The following is a 21,630-nucleotide window of genomic DNA, read 5'->3' on the forward strand; positions in this document are numbered from 1 at the left end:
ATGAATAAATGTTTTATAAAATTTTGAGATGTGTTCTGATTTACAGCCCAGAACGAAAATAAGTGATCACTTTTAGCAATGAATTCCAAAAACCTAATTTTCAACCATTATGTATGGATGTTGATTTTTTTGTTTTAACATTCCGAAAATTTCGGCACATTGAACGAATTCTCACATTTAGATGGCAGCAAATTAATAGAGAGGACTTTTATAGTGAGAAGAGAGAAGCAAGTTTATATTAACTGGAAAAATATCCAAGAAAATTAAATAATAATAAATAAAACAAAACACAAATTGGAAAACCCAAATCACTTGCAGAACAAGAAACACTGCATTTTGCAATTATACGATGTGATGGGGACAGGGCTACTGGACATATAAGTGAGAAAATACACAAACTTTTTTGCTAGTCCTCACCTATTTTTAAGTTTAGACTATTTGCTCCCCATTGGGGTGGGGGCGAGAATTAAATATGTCCAGGCAGGGGTACATTGGGCAAGACTGGTTTTGGGGATGCTATCTTTTGTTATAAAAATTTATAATAATTTAATGAATGTTTGATTGTGGTTTTAATCTGTGAAGACCTAGTTTCATTACTGTATTTGGTTTGATGGTTTTATGAGAGTAGTAAACCTCATTATTTCTAGGAATCAACTTAATTTATATTAAGTAAAAATACTTGAATGAATATGTTTATATTTAAACATGCACGTAATTTAATTGGTAATATGTCAGTTACAAAGCATCGGGGTCTATCTCACCAATTTTAAGTTTAGACTGCCATCTGGACTTTGTCATATTTGGAGTGAAATTTTTGAATTTAATGTTAAAATTGGATTAAAATACTTAATCAAATGGTATTGCCATTTGGATTTGTTGATTTCTACATTTAAATTTTTCTTAAGCAACATCTTTTTTTCTCAGTGGGAAAGTTGTTTCCTGTCTTTGTTTTAGTCTGGAAATATCATTAGTATACTTAGTTCTGAAATTAACTGAAGAATTTATTTGAATGAAAAAACAAAACAAACAAAATGATTATAGCAGGAGATGTAACTGAAACTGCCCTTTTTGCACAGTCAGCATTCTTCACAGCTAAATGCATGTATTGAAGAGCAAATAACACAATGCAACTGTTGTTCCATCCCCCCTCCAAATAAGGCGCCTCTGTAGCCAGGTGGGAAGGAGCAGCAGTGCGTAGCACACGCTTCTTGATTAGACCGGGGTTCGAGCCCGTCACCACCAAATACAGAGTATGCGGAAAGGTCAAGGAATGACCACCGCATATCCCGGAGCAATATGGCCTTAGTTGCTAATGCTCCTAAAAACCAAATAACATAACAACCCTCCAAATAAAATTAGTTTGTTTGTTTCAGAAGTACACCAATGAAGTTTTTAAACTAAGCCAATAATGGGAAAAGCCTTCTGATTCCAAAGAGCCCAATATTAGCATCCCTTGTACTCTATGCACACACACACACACACTATTAATGGATGGCATGCACTGACACTCAAGAGCACCAACAATTTGGATAATGGGCACCCTGTGCTGACTCCTGATTATAGTTGATTGATGCATGTATGGTATGTATGTATACAAATGTATGCATTAATCAATTTAATATGTTCATAACTGATTTCTTGTAATGAATAAAGGCACTTATTACAAGAAATCAATCTGTTTATAACATTCATTACCATCACTATGAGTTACATTACATGAGCTGAGTACCACATTGGCTGTCCACGCTGCATTTTTCGTTTTTTAGTAGTCCATTTTTGGTAACAAGAACATCAGAGGGCCTATTGTGGTCAAAATTATTAATTCTGTGCAAGAGTTTTATAAGTGGTTAGAAACATAATTTATTAAATGTTGGATTACAAATTCCATAAATAGAGACAGAGCACTCCTATACATATGTTGAAATAATCAGTAATTTTGGAGTATAAGTTACACTGATAGGTGCCATCTATGCTTGCCATATTCTTCCATCCTTATATTGATGTTGCTTAGAAGCTGCCTCACTTCCAAAAAATATTTATGCCTCCCTACATAAAGAACAACTAATTAATATTACAATGTTTAGTGTCTGTGGTAGTGAACCTTTCCCCGAATTATACTATACCAGCAGTTCTTTTGTTTGATTTCATTTTTATGGCATATGGACAACACAGGCTATGATGCACCAAGTTCACTATACTAACAGAAGAAACCCAATCACTCAAAATAAGTTGTAACCCTAAGTGAGAAAAATAAATAAATTATATACAATAAAATTAAACCCAAGGAACAGCATGGTTATAAAATGTTTCCCTATTCAGGAGACCCTAGTGTCAAAACGGTTAGAGATAGCACCGTGAAAATCAGTGGATATGTCATTTAGGGTATGGGAAAGCGATTTTTAGAAGAACAAAAATTAATTCAAATTTCTGCCACCAGGGAAGAAATTGCACTGTAAACATGAGATGGAATACTTAACTTAGGATTAGATTTTAATATCAGAACTTAGAAATCTACAGATATTGTTCTATGTGATTTCCTTCACTTCATATGATATTCTGAAAACTGGAGGACTGCATGTGACACAGTTTCACATAGCATCTCATTGGAGATGTTGGTTACATACTGTTTAATGCTTGCTTTCAAATCGACAAGCGTCTGTATGCCACCACAGTAAACTGTCTTTCAGGTATCCCCCATAGCTAGAAATCACAGGGATTGAGATCTGCCGATTGGGCTGGCCAGAACTGCAGAAAGTCTTTAGAAATGATGCGATCCTTTCTGAATGTTGAACGGAGAAGTTCCTTCACTTGTCGACCAATGTGGGGAAGGGCACCATCTTGCATGAATACTGTAAATCAAGCATTGCCTTTCTTGCAGTGTGGGAAAGGGTTGCTCTTATGAAGAAAGACTTAAGTTTTGCAGATTACAGTATGTGGAGACGAGGTGATCTGATTGAGGTGTATAAAGCCTTGAATGGTTTGAGCATGCTCAATGCTGATGGGATTCTTCCTCTTGCTCAGAGTATTCACCTGAGAGGGCATAGATTCAAACCGAGGAAAGAAAGTTGTAGGATAGATGTGCGGAAATTTGCCTTTAGCCAGCAGGTAGTTGATTGGTGGAACAGACTTCCATCTTTTGTTGTGGAAGTTGATAGCCTAAATAAATTTAAGGCTGAGCTGGATAGGTATTTGGAATGAACGGAGGGGTGAAATGAGAGCATTTTTTTTTTTTTGTTGTTGTTGATGCTGCATAAGCTTGTTTTCTTGCATCATATGCCTCTACTAATGCTAATATTAAAGCTCCATACAAGTCAGAAATCTTAGAGCAAAGTATATTTGTTGTTGCTGATCACAAGACTTTAGTTCTTGCACTACGTGAATCTTGTACGGGAACCAGGGTAAAACTATTTGAAGCACTTTATGTACAGTAGACTAAGGAAGGTTCAAATCTTTTGACACGCCTCTAGTAAACACTACTGACTGGTAGTGTTTTGTATTCTGACCATTGCAACCGCCACCTCATCCACTACCTCCATTCCGATATGTGGTCATCTCCTGCCTGGAATTACACCTAACTCCCCAGTTGCTTCATATTTCTTTATTAGTTGTTGAAGCCCCACTGACGTCAAAGGTCCTTTATGGACGTCAAAGGTCCTTCCCATATTAACATAGTGCTGCATTAGTGTTACTGTTATTCTGGTAGAATAGTTTTACCAAAAGAGAATGTTCCTTTTTTGTAAGAGCCATAATGGTTATTGACTGTGGCGTTGCACGTTCTGCTTTTATCTAACAGGATGTCATTTGTAGCGCATAAGCAGCGTGTCTTGAAGTAAATGACAACTTTTACATATGTGCAGCACCGTTTTTCCCCTGGTGGCAAAAATTTGAACTTTTTTTTTTTTTTCTTCTACAAATCTCTTCCCCATACCCTAAATGAGAGTTAGCGCTGTGAAAACCTACCAATTTTCACAGTGCTAACTCTAACCATTTTGACACTAGGGTCTCCTGAATAGGGAAACTTATAATTACCTGGTCATTATCATCATCTGTCATCATTCCGCTATTCCATGGGTTGATGTATGAAGCCTCTCCACCATGCCCTGTCCATGTACTTCTCTCCATCATTGACTTCACTCTAGTTTGCTTCTCTCTTAATGACATGGATCTTTATCATGTCTTGCCATCTCATTCTTGGTCTTTTGGTCTTTTGTCCCTTAACTGTAAATTAAGGGACTAAAGACCAAAAGACTCTTCTTGGCAAATGCCTCTCGTTCATTCTCTTGATATGTCCAAACCATTTCAAATGGGTCCTTTCAATCCTATTCTAGAGTTTTTTAACTTGAATTCTCTCCCTAATCACATCATTCCTGATTTTGTTGCATCTTGTCTTTCCGGCTATGCTCCTCACAAATCTCATTTCTGCTTTCATCTTTTTTCCTCATAGTCCAAGTTTCAGATGCATGCATCGGAACTGGTATGTAATAGGCTTGATATATAACTTTCTTACACTTTGGTATGTTCCTGTTCCTGATCGGATCTCTTGTCTGCCTATAGAAATTCCCACCTGCTTGTATCCTTGTACTTATTTCTTCGTGTATCACTCCAGTCTTTGTAATGGTGCTTCCTAGATACTTGACATTGTTAACCATTTTTAGCTCTTTCCTTTCCATTGTAATGTATCTGTCAAGCTTGCCACTCCTCTTTAGAACTATTATTTCACTCTTCTCCTGACTGAAAACTTGTCCAAATTCATTGGCCACACTAGCCCATATGTCAACTTGCCATTGCATTTGTTCCCTGCTCTCTCTCTCTCTCCCCATATGCAGAGGTCATCTGCGAAGAGCACGACTTTCATCTGGTCCTGTGTAAGTTGTCCCACCACTCTACGTTGCACATCATTCATGACAGCTATGAATAGTAGTAGTGACAGGACACCTCCTTGCCTCAAACCTAATGTTATTTCGAAGCTCTCCGTCAATCCCATCACTGCTTTGCTCACTGTATTGGTGCACATATTCTCAATTCTCTCCACAAGATGTTCCTCTATCCCCAAGTGGGTTATGTATATATATATACCGAATACCAAGACTAATATTCAAGATTTCTAAGAGGTACAAACTAAAGATTATAATGATTTATGCACCAACATCGAGCCATGATGATGAAGAGGTTGAAGAAATGTACACTGAAATTGAGAGTCTTCTAGATGAGCAGAAAACCCACTACACTATTATTATGGGGGACTTCAGTGCTCAGGTTGGGAAAAGGCAAAACAGCGCAGAAAGAGGAACTATAGGAAATTTTGGAATTGGTGAAAGAAATAAAAGAGGTGAAAGACTTGTGGAATTTGCAGAATCTCAAGGACTATCAGTAATGAACACTTTTTTTCAAGAAAAGGGTGAACAGAAAGTGGACATGGAAGAGTCAAAATGGATTAACAACTAATGAAATCGACTTCATCCTCACTAACAGAAGATATATTGTGAATGATGTTACCGTCCTGAATAAGGTAAATGTTGGAAGTGATCACAGAATGGTAAGATGTACACTTGATATAGATGTAGGAAAGGAAAGGAAAAAACTGACTCGAGTAAATAATACAAAGGTCTTTGAAATAACAGAGGAGGAGAAAAAGCAGTATGTTCTGGAACTTAAGAACAAGTTTGAGCTTCTGCAGACTGCTCAGGACCAAGATATCGACGAGGAATATTACAACTTTCTGAAAGTGATAAAGCCCAAGAAACCTATAGGGAAACAGAAATCCAAAGAAGAAAAAATTAGTCAAGAAACACTTGTCATGATGAACCAAAGACGACAAATGAAGAGCAAGAAAAACACTGACAGGGAGAAAATTGAGTATACTGAGTTATGCAAAGCCATTAGAAAGAGACTCAGAGAGGACATAAGAAGATTTAACACAAGAAAAGTAGAACAAGCATTAAGGGAAAACAAAGGATTTAAATCAGCAGCCATGAGCAGTAATACAGAAAGACAAATGATACTGAAACTGAAGAATAGCGATGGTGTACTTATAAACAGAAGAGAAGGCATAATTCAAATAGCAGAAGACTACTATAGAGAATTATACAAGGAGCGAGGGAATGATACCAGCAGTGGGGAAGATGGATTGCAAATTAGCAACAAATACAACATACCCGATATTCTTCCTGAAGAGGTAGAACATGCATTGAAGAAAATGAAGAATCGGAAAGCCCCGGGGGAAGATGAAGTTACTGTAGAGTTGTTAAAATTGGGAGGAAGAGACATAACACAAAAACTGGCAAGGCTCTTCACAAAGTGCATTAGAAAAGGTGTGGTGCCTAAGCAGTGGAATAATGCAATCATAGTTTTGCTGCATAAGAAAGGAGATAAATCAGAAATTGGAAATTATAGACCAATTAGCTTGTTATCCCACATCTACAAGTTGTTCACAAGGGTCATTACTAACAGATTAGAAAGAATACTTGATGAGAATCAACCAAAAGAGCAAGCTGGCTTTAGGACAGGATTCTCAACTATGGATCACCTTCACGTAATATCACAGCTAATGGAGAAAGCAAATGAATACAAAACACCATTATGCCTGGCATTTGTGGATTATGAAAAGGCATTTGACTCCATACAGCATAAGGCAATGTTTCGGGCACTGGAAAGACAAGGCATAGATACTCCATATATTATGATTTTGAAGAAAATATATGAGAGTGCTACATCCTTTATTAGACTAGACAAAGACAGTAGCAAATTTAAAATCGAGAAAGGAGTTCGACAAGGAGACACAATATCTCCGAAGCTGTTTACTGCTGCCCTTGAGGAAGCTTTCAGAAGATTAGACTGGTCGCAGAAAGGAGTCAATGTGAACGGAGAGTACCTAAACCATTTACGATTTGCAGATGACATTGTGGTCATAAGCCACGATCCCAAAGAATTAGAGGAAAATCTTAATCAGTTATGCACAGTTAGTAAGGATTTTGGACTAAAGATGAATATGGCTAAAACAAAAGTAATGATGAACAAGTATGCCACGGAAAGGGAAATAATGATTGAAGGAGCAGTAATTGAAAAGGTGGAGTCATATACTTATCTGGGACAAGTTATTAGCTGTAATAATGATAAATGGCTGGAAGTCAAGAGAAGAATAAATTTTGGATGGATAGCATTCAGGAAATATAGTCACATACTGAAGAGCAATATCCCAGTTTGTCTGAAACGTAAAATAATGAATCAATGTATACTCCCCACCATGACTTATGGAAGTGAAACTTGGGCACTCACCAAAAGAATGGAAGAGAAGCTAAGAACTACACAGCGAAGAATGGAACGAATTATATTGGGAATCAGACTGTTAGATAAGAAGAGAAACACATGGATTAGGCAGCAAACTCAAGTAAAGGACATTCTTATCAAACCTAAAGAACTAAAATGGTCTTGGGCAGGACACATAGCTCGAAGACATGATGACAGATGGACTAAGAAAATAACAGAATGGTACCCAAGAGGAGCTAGAAGAAAACCTGGAAGACAAAGGCGGAGATGGATAGATGAAATTCATGAGTTTTTGAGTAGTAAATGGATGGCCAGTGCTCAAAACAGAAGGAACTGGAAAGTTGCTGGAGAGGCCTTCATCCTGCAGTGGACTGAAAATGGCTGATGATGATGATGATATACCGAATGGTTATATATACAGTGGAATCTCGTTAATACAAAGCTCACGTTTTGTAATAAACAGATTTGTAGTAACGAGGTCCCCCAAAAGTGTCAAAATTTTACCGTTATTTATTTATTTTTTTTTTTTTGGTATATACCGTATATCTAAGAATAATAATAAATGATAATAATATCAAAAATAAATTAATAAAATAAAATAAAAACAAAAGCCTTGCCTAACAATACAGTAATAGGAATAATATTTTTTAAAGATTTTATTTGTATGATAAACTAAGAGAAAAGCAATATTAACAGAAATGAAAATAGTGTACAGTATATATTTGATATTTACAATATTTTAGTATCACAGTAAAAATAATTACAATAATTATAAAAGGAGACATACAAACCATTAACTTTTTAATAAATTAATCTAATTTAAAGAAAGAATCCAATGTTGTTTGCACAGTTTTTGTCCTATATGCATTTTTAACTATAGCACAGACGTTATCAAATGCAATATTTGTTTCTTTATCAACGTTAATGCAGGCCAAGACATTCTCCATTATGTTCAATGCATTTTGGGCATCTTTTTTAGATGGCAGTGTGTGCACGTCTTCACTTTCGCTGTCGCTGGTAACAAAAACAGCATCATTTTGTTTGGTACCCAGCAGCTCTTCTGGTGTTGGCGTTGCAGTGGTAGCAACTTCATCATCCACCTTCACAAACTCTTCAAATTCCTCCATTCTTCACTGTTGCTATCACATTTGTCTGCTGGACCATGTTTTTCGATGATGTTCTGAAGCAGTTGTTTATAACACTTGATGTAATACTTTCCCAAGCAATAACAAGATTACGGATAGCATCCAGGACATTCCAATATGGCTGCAAATTGTTCCCTCCTATGTTGCGGATCAAGTACCTTATCAGGCAGACTCTATATGCTCTCTTGAGGTTATAAATAATGCCTTGATCCAGTGGTTGCATTAAACTGGTGGTCCTGGAGGGTAAAAACAACAGCCGTATATTTGTCAACATAAGTGCCTCAGCAGAATGTGCTGTACAATGGTCTAGAATCATCAAAATGTTCCTTTTTTCTGAAGCCATTCTTCTGTCCAATTTTGATAACCAAGACTGAAAAATTTTGACCATAAGCCAAGCACTTCTATTGGCCTCATAACCACAGGGAAATTGGTTAACTGCTTTAAAACATCTTGGCTTGGAAAACTTACCAATCACAAGTGGGCGTAGTTTTGTGCTGCCATCTGAATTGCAACATAACAGAACAGTGAGTCTTTGTTTACTTAATTTTCCACCATGACAAGACTCTTCTCGAACAGCAAATGTTTTGTTTGGCAGCAAATTATAAAATAAATCTGTCTCGTCAAGATTAAAAATATCCTTTGCCTCATATTTTTCAAGGATGGACCGTACAGAACACAACTAGTCTGTAGCCTTTTCTTTGTCAACTAATCCAGACTCACCGCAAACATTTCGCGAAACCAAGTTATTCCTGTTTTTAAATCTTTGGAGCCAGCCACTGCTGCATTTGAAGTCACTAATCCCATGTTGCTGAGCTAGATAATTTGCCTTTTCTTGCAAAATCGGACCTGATATTGGCAAATTAGATGCACGCATTTGTTGGTACCACTCGAAAAGTTTTGTTTCATGCTCATCGTGTTTTGCACCACGAATTTGTTTCCTGTTTTTTATCGCTGCTCCAGTGTCACGCACTTCTTCAAGTCTTTTTCGGTTTTTCAGTATTGTAGGTAAAGGGATGTTGTATTCCTTTGCAATGTCTGTTTTGCTTCTTTCCAGGTGCCTCCATAGCCAGGTGGGCAGGAGCAGCACATGCTTCTTGATTAGACCAGTGTTCGAGCCCGTGCCTACCAAACACGGAAAGGTCAGGGAATGATCACCGCATATCCCGGAGCAATATGGCCTTAGTTGCTAATGCTCCTAAAAACCAAATAACAAACAAACAAACAACTTCTTTCCATCCTATTGGCCTCTTGTATAATTTTCGGTTTAATTTCCAGGCTTAATTCTGTCTGTATGTCGACATTTTTTCACCATAACACTTCTAGATAAGATTTAATATAAACAAATTTTAAATTAATTTAAAGACAAGTTCTGAAAAAGACGGCAGCTCAGATAAAATGGCACAAAAAAATAGATTGCTGCATACGATAGCAAAAGACCCTTTGAACTGGGGTAACAATTGCAACTGAGCTTATTCCCATGGAGAACGAGGGAGTGTAAACAACTTAGGAAAACTTTTAATTCTTTTGTTGATTTAACAACATCATCCTTCAGAAAGATGTTTTTCAGAGTGCACTTGATGTTGTAGCTACCATAAACTGCTTTTGTTTACACAAAACTAATTTCTAACAAGTCAGTGCCATCCTTTGGGAAGTAGGGAGCCAGGTGGCCGGGGGGCAGTAATCGGATCGCTCTGCCAAGATTTGTATTACGCATACAAAATGACAATATTTATTTCTCATGGGGTGAAAAAGAACTTTGTGGTACATGTTAATCGAATTTTGTAATAAACGAATATATTTACATAGAAAAGCCTATCCTTTCGCAGGGGAATGGTATGTGCTTCATATAAACGAGTACTTTGTATAAACCGAGATTTTACTGTATCTATATCGGGTGGTTATATATATGTAACCACACAGTATATATATACAAGATGTTTCAAAAATGATGGTCAATAATTTAAAGGTGAAAAGTACAAACTAAAATAATCAAAAAAGTCCCAGTGAACATTGGGCCGCAAATGAACCGTTTTTGAGATAATGCATATTTTCTGTTAAGATCCACCACTGACTATGGGAGCACTAGTTTAGCAAAAAGCTGTGAATCCTTTGCTAAGGGTGATTTTATTAAACATAAGATAATACATTTTTAATTTTTGGTTTCAACACCACAGGATTTTACAGATGCTACATGTTATAGGATGTTCTTTCTAACACCCTTTCCTCAACATCAGGTGTTATGCTTCTGGGCCTACCTGCTTATACTCCATGTGTGAAGCACCCATGTTCTCTAAGGCATTGATGTACCCTGATGAATCTGCGCCTGTTGGGCTGCCTTCGGCAGAAAAATGCTTCTTGCTACAAATGTGCAGCCTTGAGTGCACTACCGTTGGATTTACCGTACTTGAAGCACATGTCCGCATACTCTTCGTTGCTGTAACCTATTTCCATGTTGACTATCCTTTGACAAATACTGGTATGCCTGCTACATCTCAGAGCATTGAGAAAGGGGAAAGGGAGAGAATGAGCCTAACCTAAACGAACAAGTCATTGGTGGATCCCAACTATAAATGTGCAATATCTCAAAAACGATTCACTTAAGAACTAGGTTTTTTTTGCACATTGTAGTCTGTACAGTTCACCTTTAAATTATTGACCATCACTTTTGAAACACCCCGTATATAATTTTTTTTTGTTTCTGAGTAATTAAGTAAACCTGTTGGATGTTTAGTTTTTGCTGTGAAAAGCTTTTCTATATGAGACATTAAGCAATAATATATATGTTAGTTTGCTCTTTTTCCCTATATTATTATTATTGTTAGCCATATGGTGCAAGGAAGCCTGAGGCTTATGCTGCACCAGCCAAAAAAATTCCCGAGTTACCCTGAGAGAGAGAGAGAGAGAGAGAGAGAGAGAGAGAGAGAGAGATGTAGAAAGGGATCACCGAGAAAGAGAAGAATGATGATATCCAGCTCAAGACCTTGGGTGTGCCAAGCCCATACTCACCAGATGTAAGTGAGCCCCTTTATGTGACATGTTATTATATTATTATTAGCTATATGGTGCAAGGAAGCCTGAGGCTTATGCTGCACCAGCTAAAAAAAAATTCCCGAGTTACCCTGAGAGAGAGAGAGAGAGAGAGAGAGTGAGTCAAAAGTAGAAGGGAATCACCAAGGAAGAGAAGAATGATGATGTCCATCTCAGGACCCTGGGCATTCCAAGCCCATACTCACCAGATGTGAACCCCTGGGGTTTTTTGTTGTTGAATGTTGCATAGGCAGCCACTTATGTTTGCATTCATCTTTATTGCTTTATTTTTACTCTTCTTCATAATATATTGTGTGTGTGTGTGTGTGTAGAAGGTAACAAAAAATTATAATAAGAGATAAATAATTACAGAATTTATAATTATTTTATCAATTCTGTAATTATTTATCTCTTATTATAATTTTTTGTTACCTTCTATTCTCCTATCACTCTCTATCTCCCTTACTTTTTTTCCTACTTTATTGTCCATGCTCTGCATTTGCTGCCTTTGACTGCATTAGACTAGACTACTTCCTCTTTTTCTCATTTTTTTTGATTTGTTATTCTATTCAACGCGTGCGTTTGTGCGTAAATTTGGCACTTTCAATATGTGAGTAAGGGATTTGCTTTGATGTTTATCTCTTGGCAGTCTTTATCAAGGATCAAACTTTATCAAACATTGCTGATCAAGGATCAGCAATGTTTAACATGTTTGGCACTGCTTATATTTGTGAGGGGGGGGGCCTTTCTGTGTGTTTTAAGGTGCTGGAACAAGTAGACACTGCTGTTTAGTAAATTAAAGGGATTTCATTTGTGAAGAATCATCACTCCAACTAACACCAGAATCTGTTGTTTGTGGTATCCTAACACCAAATTAAATGAAATTCAGAAGAATCCACATCACTTGAATAGAATTCTATTTCAGTATCAGGTGACATATTATAGAGTTGATTCAATGTCCTCAGCTTAAACATAATGTCCACCCCTGTTTTTCTTTTCAGCAGATGTTCCAGGCTGTGGGTTCATTATAACAACCCTTTAGTATAAAATTTTTAGGAAAACACTTTTTACACAAAATTTTAACAATAGATGCGCACTAAGAATGATGTTTTGTTTTTCAGAAACTAAAGAATTGAAATTCAGTAAGCATAATCAAAAAATTTTACCTTTTCTTCTTGTGGAAAATATTGAACTAGATAAAATAACTTCAACATAAGCAAAGATGTTGTTGTTGCTTGGGTTTTATTGGCGCATTAGCGACTAAGGCTATAATGCGCCAAAACCTGGTCATAAAAAGTAAAATTTTCAGTGGCCTCATGATTTAGGTCACTAAGTCAAGGTATAAAAACAAGTATAAACTAAAAGGCAAATATCAGTAAACAAGTAACAATAACAAAGTAGATTTTTTAAATATGCGTGAAAAGGTTTACTGATTTCAAAAAGCTAAAAATAGCAGACACATGGTCATTGTCGGATAAAATCTGACTGAGTGTTAGTCAGATGGTTAAAAGCGGTAAAACGGATATTGCTAAAATCTGGACACATAAGCAAAGAACATATGAAACTGTGAACCAAGTATACAGCTTTTATAGCACTCTTTGCACAGTACAATTGGCACTAAGCAAAATCCCAGCCATAATGCAAATTGCTCAGTCAGTTTGCTGCTATCAAATAGGTGTTCATTTCATGTTCCTTTCCTTTTATGGCATGGTTGACTGCAATTGAATGGCTGCATTATGTAAGGCACAAAAATTTCAGTTCGTTTTGACACAAGTTTGTGTTCCAACAATGAACGTGTTAAGCAGTATAATTTTAACCTTTTTAAATACAGATTAATTATTCATTATAGCTGAATCAACAGGAAACCAAAAGGAATTTATATAGAGAAAGAAATGAAAAATATGGTAGCAAGCACAATTTAGTTTAGCAAATACATAGGTATGTGACAGGCACAAGTGCAGAAGGGAAAGAGTAACTTGAAACAAATCTTCGTATTATGTAATTTTTGTAAATTTTCTCAGTACTAGTATACTGAGAAAATATGAATTTTGTTATTTATGAATGGAAAAAAAAAAAATGTTCATTATTTCCTGAACATATTTTGGCTGCATAATGACTGCTTGTTAGGAGCTATACAAAACATAAAATTGGGTATCTCTTCATTAGTATAACCTGAATACATATCATATGTACTCTTTTTTTTTTTAAATTATTCAATTTAATTTTTGGAAATGCAGATTTTCATTTGAGCAGACTACAATTGTAGAGGAAGATGCTTTAATGTGTAATAATTTTGCTGTAGTGCATTGACTAGTCTACTGCTTATTCTTTCATTGTTAAGGTTTGTTTCATCGCCTTCCCTTCTAAATGCTGTTATATTATTTCCTGCTTATTTGATTGATTTTTTATTTAATTATAACTATTCTAGCAAGAATGATGCATGTATTTCTATAAAAAAAAAAATCTTAAAAGTTATCCTTTTCATATCAGTGGTAATAAAATAGTTAGTACAGTAGGTTAATTATTTGTGGAGCATGCTTTATTTTTTTTTTCTTTGGCTAAAGATTGCTACTGTGGATGCCGTTAGTGTGGAGAGCCAAAATTTCATATGAGGATATTTCAGAGGGCTAGCATGTGAGTCTTTACTATATTTTGGTGTGTATGTGTATGTATATTTGGTTGAGTTATAAAACTATAAATCAGATAAATTTTTTGCACGTTGCTTCCATATATGCGTATGCGGTGTATATTTCAATGTATACATAACATATATATTAAACATTCTTTATAGTCTTCAAAACAATTTTCAAATTAATGAATATATTATTTTCCATAATATATAGGAACCAGAAAATTTAGTACACTTTGTGTACAAGACTTCATTTTTTAATTTTGCAGAGATCTTTCAAATATATACTATATTCTTTAACAAGATACATTAGTCCAGTTAATCAAAGTAATGTGGATGGCCTGAATAACAGGATATAATTTAAAATAAAATATAGAAATTAATTTGGATAACTTTTATAGATATCTAGGTTGCAGCACAGCCTTCCACTTTGTTTTTGTCCCATTTCCATTTTTTTTTCCCCCCTCCTAGACTTCATCTTCCTCCTCTTTTTTTTTTTTTTTTTTTTTTGTTATAGTTTCCCCAATTTTCTGCTAAACTAGTGATGGCCATTATTGGACATCCAGAATGTTCAGTAACAGTATCCAGAATTTATTTTATTTGTGCAGTTAGTTCTGTTACATTTCTTTATCACTACCAGTACTCTTCTTTATTTAACATGTTTTCTAACTTTACACATAAGCATCAAAAGTCACCCAAGTGCTGTGCCATAATGCAATGAGTGGTCATTCTTAAGCAGTCAATAAATGAGTGTCATAAAAGTAAAGGCACATGAAATTAACAACTTTTCAAATGTTGTTTGAATACTTGTTAATTTCAACAACTGTTTTCAATAGTTTTCAAAATTAATACTGCTTGAACTCTTTGCAGCAATACTTGGTTTTTGTTTATAAACTTGGCATACAGTTTCATTTGTTCTTTGCATGTACATGAATAAACTTTTTATAAAATTAAGATTTGTTCTAATGTACAGCACAGCACGGCGCCTCCGTAGCCAGGTGGGCAGGAGCAGCAGTGCATAGCACACGCTTCTTGATTATACCGGGTTTCGAACCCGTCACCACCAAATACGGAGGATGCAGAAAGGTCAGGGAATGACCACCACATATCCCCGGAGCAATATGGCCTTAGTTGCTAATGCTCCTAAAAACCAAATAACAACAGCACAGCACAAAAGTGTTTGCTTTTAGCTATGAATTCCAAACTTTTATTTTTCAACCATTATTTATGAATTTTCAGAATGCTGAGGATGTTGGAATGTTCATTTTTTTCAACGTTCCAAAAATTACGACACATTGGATGCATTCTGTCAAATATGGGTGTCATTGAACATGTTAAGCTTTATTTCAAGATCTTATGCCATTGATTTTCAAAAATCTGCATAGCATTTTCCCTGTGTCCATGGTTGCTATAAAGATATGATGTGAAGAGGAAAGAATATAACCTTAAACTTGCCATTGCAGCATTCTAGAAGTTGTATTAAATAGGATAGCAAATTATTAAGGAGCAACAAGACATCATATTACTCGCTGTAACTTTTGGGGAATGAATAATTTATGACTCCTCAAGAAACAGTGTTGAATGATGGTTTTGACAGCTCACAATAGGCAATATTTTAATATATTTTTTTAAATCTTAGGCCAGTGGTCAGAAATTATATCTGTCAGAGTCCAGGATGACATGAAAAGACTACCATGTACACTGTATGACCAAAAATATTATGTACAGTGCTAGAGGTGCCCAATGCATGCATATGAGCTCAAATATACCAATATAAATCTTGTAAGTCTGTTCGTGCTACATAAAATCAAAGATCAACCGGATAGCTACAATGGGTGTTCCCATTGTGGGAACACTTGTACAACACCCATTAGATTGCCAACTGTCTTTTTGGTATTCACATCCAAGAGCTTTGAATAAAATCAAAGATCAACTGGATAGCTACAATGGGTGTTCCCATTGTGGGAACACTTGTACAACACCCATTAGATTGCCAACTGTCTTTTTGGTATTCACATCCAAGAGCTTTGAATAAAATCAAAGGTCAACTGGATAGCTACAATGGGTGTTCCCATTGTGGGAACACTTGTACAACACCCATTAGATTGCCAACTGTCTTTTTGGTATTCACATCCAAGAGCTACTCCAAGATTTACATAACATGGTAGACAAGGTTGTCCAAGCACCAAAGCAAACCCTTCCACCTTGGCATGCTCATGTTCCAGCATACGACTTTTCCTTTAAGAACTGGGTAAAGTCTGATACTCCACCATCTGTCTACATGCAGCTCTATTCAGCACACTGAGCTGATAATTCTGACTTCTTTCCAGTTTACACAGACATTGTCATGTCTGCCCACATATTGCTAGTTCTCAGCTTTAGCTGTATCTAAACCTTTCTTGGTTAGAATTTCACATATTCAACATAACTCAATGACAAGAGGAGAGAAACGACCTTTAGCTTCACGGCGGGAATTACGTCTCCACCCCCACCACAAGGAGGTAAGTCGCCCTATCCAGGAAACTTTTTTTCTAATCAATTGACAAATTGTCAATCAACTAAAATTTAAACAATCTATTCCTCCAACTATAAGTCTATCTGGAGCAAACATTCTTCACCCCGGCCCTACTCGAGTCTGGTGAGAAAAGGGAAGCACGCTCTCTTCAACGTACAGTCATTGGCAGTTGCTACCTGCATCTGCTTATCAACATATAACTAATAAGAATTCCTTCAACTTATCATAAGCAACATAGCTTAATAACTGCAAACAAACTCGTGTTCACAATTCATCATTCTTGACAAACATATATAGCACAACTCCCTTTCATGGGCAGCCATTACTACATATCCACATAATGGGAACGCACACCAGGCTAGAGAGATCCCCAATGCACAAGGGAATACACATTTTACAGCATCCACAACCTGACAGCAGTTTCAAGGCCACCAACAAGCACAGACTCATCATACCATGCACTTCTTATTAGTGCCTCTAATACTAACTCTCCTGGTACCAGCTGAAGGGAGGCACCTCCAAGCAACACTTGCAGCAGCCATATCTAGTCATCATAATACATTCTTCTTTTTATGATGCCTGTAGCCTTAAGAAATTCTGGACAGTTCTTGTTTACCGCAGTGTGCGTAGACAGTTTGAATTGTGTAGGATCTGCTACTGTCTTTCTGGACACTATTATATGCATATACACTGCAGAGCTGCACATGTTAGAGTGCAGCTCTGCACTCTATAATGCACTTGGATCACATTAGAACTTGCCAATACCAGTGGTTTATTATATATTCCATTTCTTTGAGCATATTACAGGCTTTATTAGTGTTGATACAATTCTCATCCAGTCCTTTCTTGGGTTTAGCAGAAGATACATTCTCTCTCTGTGAACATAAATTTTATATCCACTTCTGCTGGATTCTTAGGCACATTGGGATTATGGGACATGATCTGGCTGGCACTATAGCCTAATTAGCAAAACCCATTAATAACCTTGGCCTATCAGTCCCTTTAGCATGGGCACATGATGCAAGCTTATATAGCAGCCAAAAAAAAAAAAAAAACCTTATTTCACCCATTCCCTCACTCCAAATGTTTATCATGTTCTACAACAGCAGATGGAAGTTTGTTCCGGCAATCCACCCGCTGGCTAAAGGCAAACTTCCGCACATCTATCTTACAATTTGAATTTATGCCCTCTCAGGCAATTATTCTGAGCAAGAGGAAGAATCCCATCAGCTTTGAGCATGCTCAAATCATTTAAGGCTTTAAACACCTCAATCAGATCACCTCGCAGGTGCCTAGTCTCCAGACACTGTAATTTGCAAAACTTAAGCCTTTCTTCGTAAGAGCAACCCTTTGTTCAGTTCACTAATCTTGTTGCCCTTCTCTGTACATGTTCTAACAGTTCAACATCCTTAGGAGGTGATTATCCCCTTATACAAGGGGATAATCACCTCCTTATCCCTGTTGGAAAAATTCCTGTATATCATTGACAAGATACCATGAGCTACTCTTGCAGACTGTCTGCACTGCTCAGAAAACATCATATTTGCCTGCACAATTACCCAGGTCCTTTTCATTCTCTACCACTGTCAGTGTAGTACCACAGAGTTGATACGTTACTCTGGGATTACTGCTTCCCATATGCAGCACTTTATGTTTGTCAAGGTTAAACTTTATTTGCCACCTCTCAGCTCATCTCAACTTTTCTAGATCCTGTTGCAGCAGTGTACTGTCATTAGTGTCATTAACAACCCTGCCAACCTTCGTATCATCTGCAAACTTGGACATTAAGACTGATATACCATCATCAGTATCATTTATAAATACAGAAAACAACAATGGACTCCACTAATAACATTAGTCCACGATGAGCAGTGTCCATTGATTACCACTCTGTCTTCTCCTCCTCAACCATCGGCGCCTCCGTAGCCAGCTGGGAAGGAGCAGCAGTGCATACACGCTTCTTGATTAGACCAGGGTTCGAGCCCATCACCACCAAATACAGAGGATGTGGAAAGGTCAGGGAATGACCACCGCATATTCCCGGAGCAATATGGCCTTAGTTGCTAATGCTCCTAAAAACGAAACAACAAACTTGAATCTGTTTAAGCCAGAGGTTCATAAACTTTCTCGGTTCACATTGCCCTTAGTGTCCCAGTAATTTTTTCACGGCGCCCCAGGCCAAAAGAAATACCCACCACAGTGGTTTTTGACCTTTTAATATATACCTATATAATAATTTTATTCTTTATATAGAGGTACTAAATAAAGATCAATTGTAGATCACCACAAAATTAAAAAGATACGGTACAATGGATACCCTACACCTTTTTATAATTGAAATAAATATACAAATTTTAAAAAATAATAATAACTTTAAGTAACTTAAACCCAAATTACATGGCACACCAAGAATACTGTTGTGGCACCCTAGTTGGAAACCACTGGTTTAAACTAACAACTTCTACAATGACAGATGGAAATTTGTTCCAGCAATCAACTTCTGCACATCTATCCTACAACTGTCTTTCCTCAATTTGAATTTATGATCTCTCAGGTGATTATTCTGAGCAAGAGAAAGAATCCCATCAGCATTGAGCATGCTCAAACCATTCAACACTTTATACACCTCAATCAAATCACTTAGCAGGTGCCTAGTCTCCAGACACTGTAATTTACAAAATTTAAGCCTTTCTTTGTAAGAGCAACCCTTTGTTCCTTTCACTAATCTTGTTCCCCTTCTCTGTACTCATTCTAACAGCTCTACATCCTTCTTAAAATAAAGCCTCCAGACCTGTATACAGTACTCAAGTTGTGGCTTGACCATTGTCTTATACAAGGCAAGGATAATCACCTCCTTATCGCTGCTAGAAAAATTCCTGTATATCATTGACAAGACACCATGAGCAGACTGGCTACCCTTGCAGACCGTCTTCACTGCTCAGAAAACTTTATATCTGCCTGCACAATTACTCCCAGGTCCTTTCACTCTCTACCGCTGTCAGTGTAGTACCACACGGTTGATACGTTACTCTGGGGTTGCTTCCCGTATGCAGTACTTTACATTTGTCAATGTTAATCTTCAGTTGCCACCTCTCAGCCCATCTGCTCAACTTTTCTAGATCCTGTTGGAGCAGCATACTGTGATTAGTACCATTAGCAACCCTACCAACCTCCATATCATCTGCAAACTTGGACATTAAGCCTGATATACCATCATTAATGAATACAGAAAACAACAATGGACCCAACACTGAACCCTGGGGGACTCCACTAATAACATTAGTCCACAAAGAGCAGTGTCCATTGATTACCACTCTCTGTCTTCTCCCACTCAACCATCCCTTTATCCATAGCAGCAGTTTGCCTCCAGTGCCACGCTGCTCCAATTTGTGCAGCAGTCTTCCATGTGCAACAGTATCAAAAGCCTTTCTAATATCCAAATATATGATATCAAAATTATTCTTTGCATCCAATTCCTTTGTGACTACATCATAGTATCCAATCAAATTGGTCAGACAAGACTTCCCCTTAACAAACCCATGCTGTGTCCAAGCTATAACTGAAGTCTTGTCTAGATGATCCTGCAATGCTTCTCTGCTTCTGTTCTGTATAATTCTAATAAATAATAATGATTTAGTATCTTAATGTTGTTGATGTTGATTATTGCATCATATTATTGAATGCTTTTCTTTTTTTTTGCTTGCATAAATGAAGACTTTCTCAAATAAAATAGAATAAACTTTATTATAACACAGTTTTAGGAAACTTAACACTTATTTTTATTGATATTTTCCAGAGGAACTCAGCAGCAGAAGGTGATTTAGGACTAGGATATTCTGATTTAGCCACAACTCGAATCTGGATTCCTGGTTCTAAAGGTGATGCAGTATAATTGCAGTATTGTATGTTATTATCCAAAAGGAACAGTACTGTGATAATCACTGAAATTACATTTCAGTATTGTATTCTATTAATCTTTTTCCATTAGCAGGAAAAGATTTCTGCTAATTTATGTATACACAAACTGTGTGCACAAAATTAAAGCATTCATTTCACATATTCAGTTCAACCTACTGGGAGGTATGCAAAAAACTCATACATGCCTGAGACGTTATGATCCTAGTCAATAGAGATTTCTCAAGAAAAGAGATTTCGCCTAAAATTTCTCAGGAAAGTACTGGTGTTGAGTAGGCAGAAACGCTTTAGAGTATAAAAAAGAAAACAGTGGTCAGAATTATCCCCATGTACCTGCCAGTGGGTTAAAAAGGTTAATTTTTCAAAATAATAGTCAAAGTTTCTAAATGTTGACAACTGCTGAATATCACAATTACTTCAAAGCATTCGACATCCATTTCAGATTATTGGTTTTACTATTGTGTTATCTTGCAAAAAAATGTTTAGTGCAAGGAACTTGAACAAAAATGTACAAAGTGTATATATAATTGAATGGTTATTTATGTATATAAGACTTAAAAGTAAAAAAAAAAAAACACTGTGCATTATTGTAAAAATTGTTTTTATTAATGGGTTAGGGTACAAATGTTATATGTTATACTGAAACCTTCCTGGTTTTATTTGTTGTACATTCTGTAGAAATTAAAGCTATTTATATGTTAAAGACCAAACCTTAATTATTTTTATTAAATGAAAATAAAAAAAAAAATTAAGCAACATCTTCTACACAGTGAGAAAGTAATACACAACAAATCATAAACTAACAAATTAGCAATATTTCATTGCTATCGGTTTCATCAGAAATACAGCCATGTGGCTATTTTTTTAATATTAATGATGAGGGTGTGTGTGTGTGTGCGTGCGCACCCTATCATTATATTAGAATACTGTATATAGTAGCACTGTACATGCGTACTACTATATATACAGTGATTACTATACCTATATAATTTGCAAATTAATTTTACTACACCATACAATCAATGCAAAATGTAGTCTTCATTTTCTTGTATAACACTAGTATATATTCTTAATTTGATTATATACCATGTTGTATTAGTAAAATTACATTAAACGTTCTGATTTTATGAACT

General features: G+C 36.3%; 1 protein-coding gene across 1 annotated transcript in view; it reads left to right on the forward strand.

The window, feature by feature from the left end:
• The window catches only part of LOC150091132 (sodium/hydrogen exchanger 9-like), a 412,040-nt gene extending 391,131 nt beyond the window's left edge, over positions 1 to 20,909 (forward strand). Inside the window, 1 exon segment of the mRNA XM_090387366.1 lies at positions 20,379 to 20,909. Within this exon segment, the coding sequence (XP_090243492.1) occupies positions 20,379 to 20,474 (96 nt within the window). The 3' untranslated portion in view covers positions 20,475 to 20,909.
• Positions 20,910 to 21,630: the final 721 nt, after the last annotated feature.

Source organism: Mastigoproctus giganteus, chromosome 1 (assembly GCF_048544385.1).
Source record: "Mastigoproctus giganteus isolate SK-2022 chromosome 1, ASM4854438v1, whole genome shotgun sequence".
NCBI classification, from domain to species: domain Eukaryota; kingdom Metazoa; phylum Arthropoda; class Arachnida; order Uropygi; family Thelyphonidae; genus Mastigoproctus; species Mastigoproctus giganteus.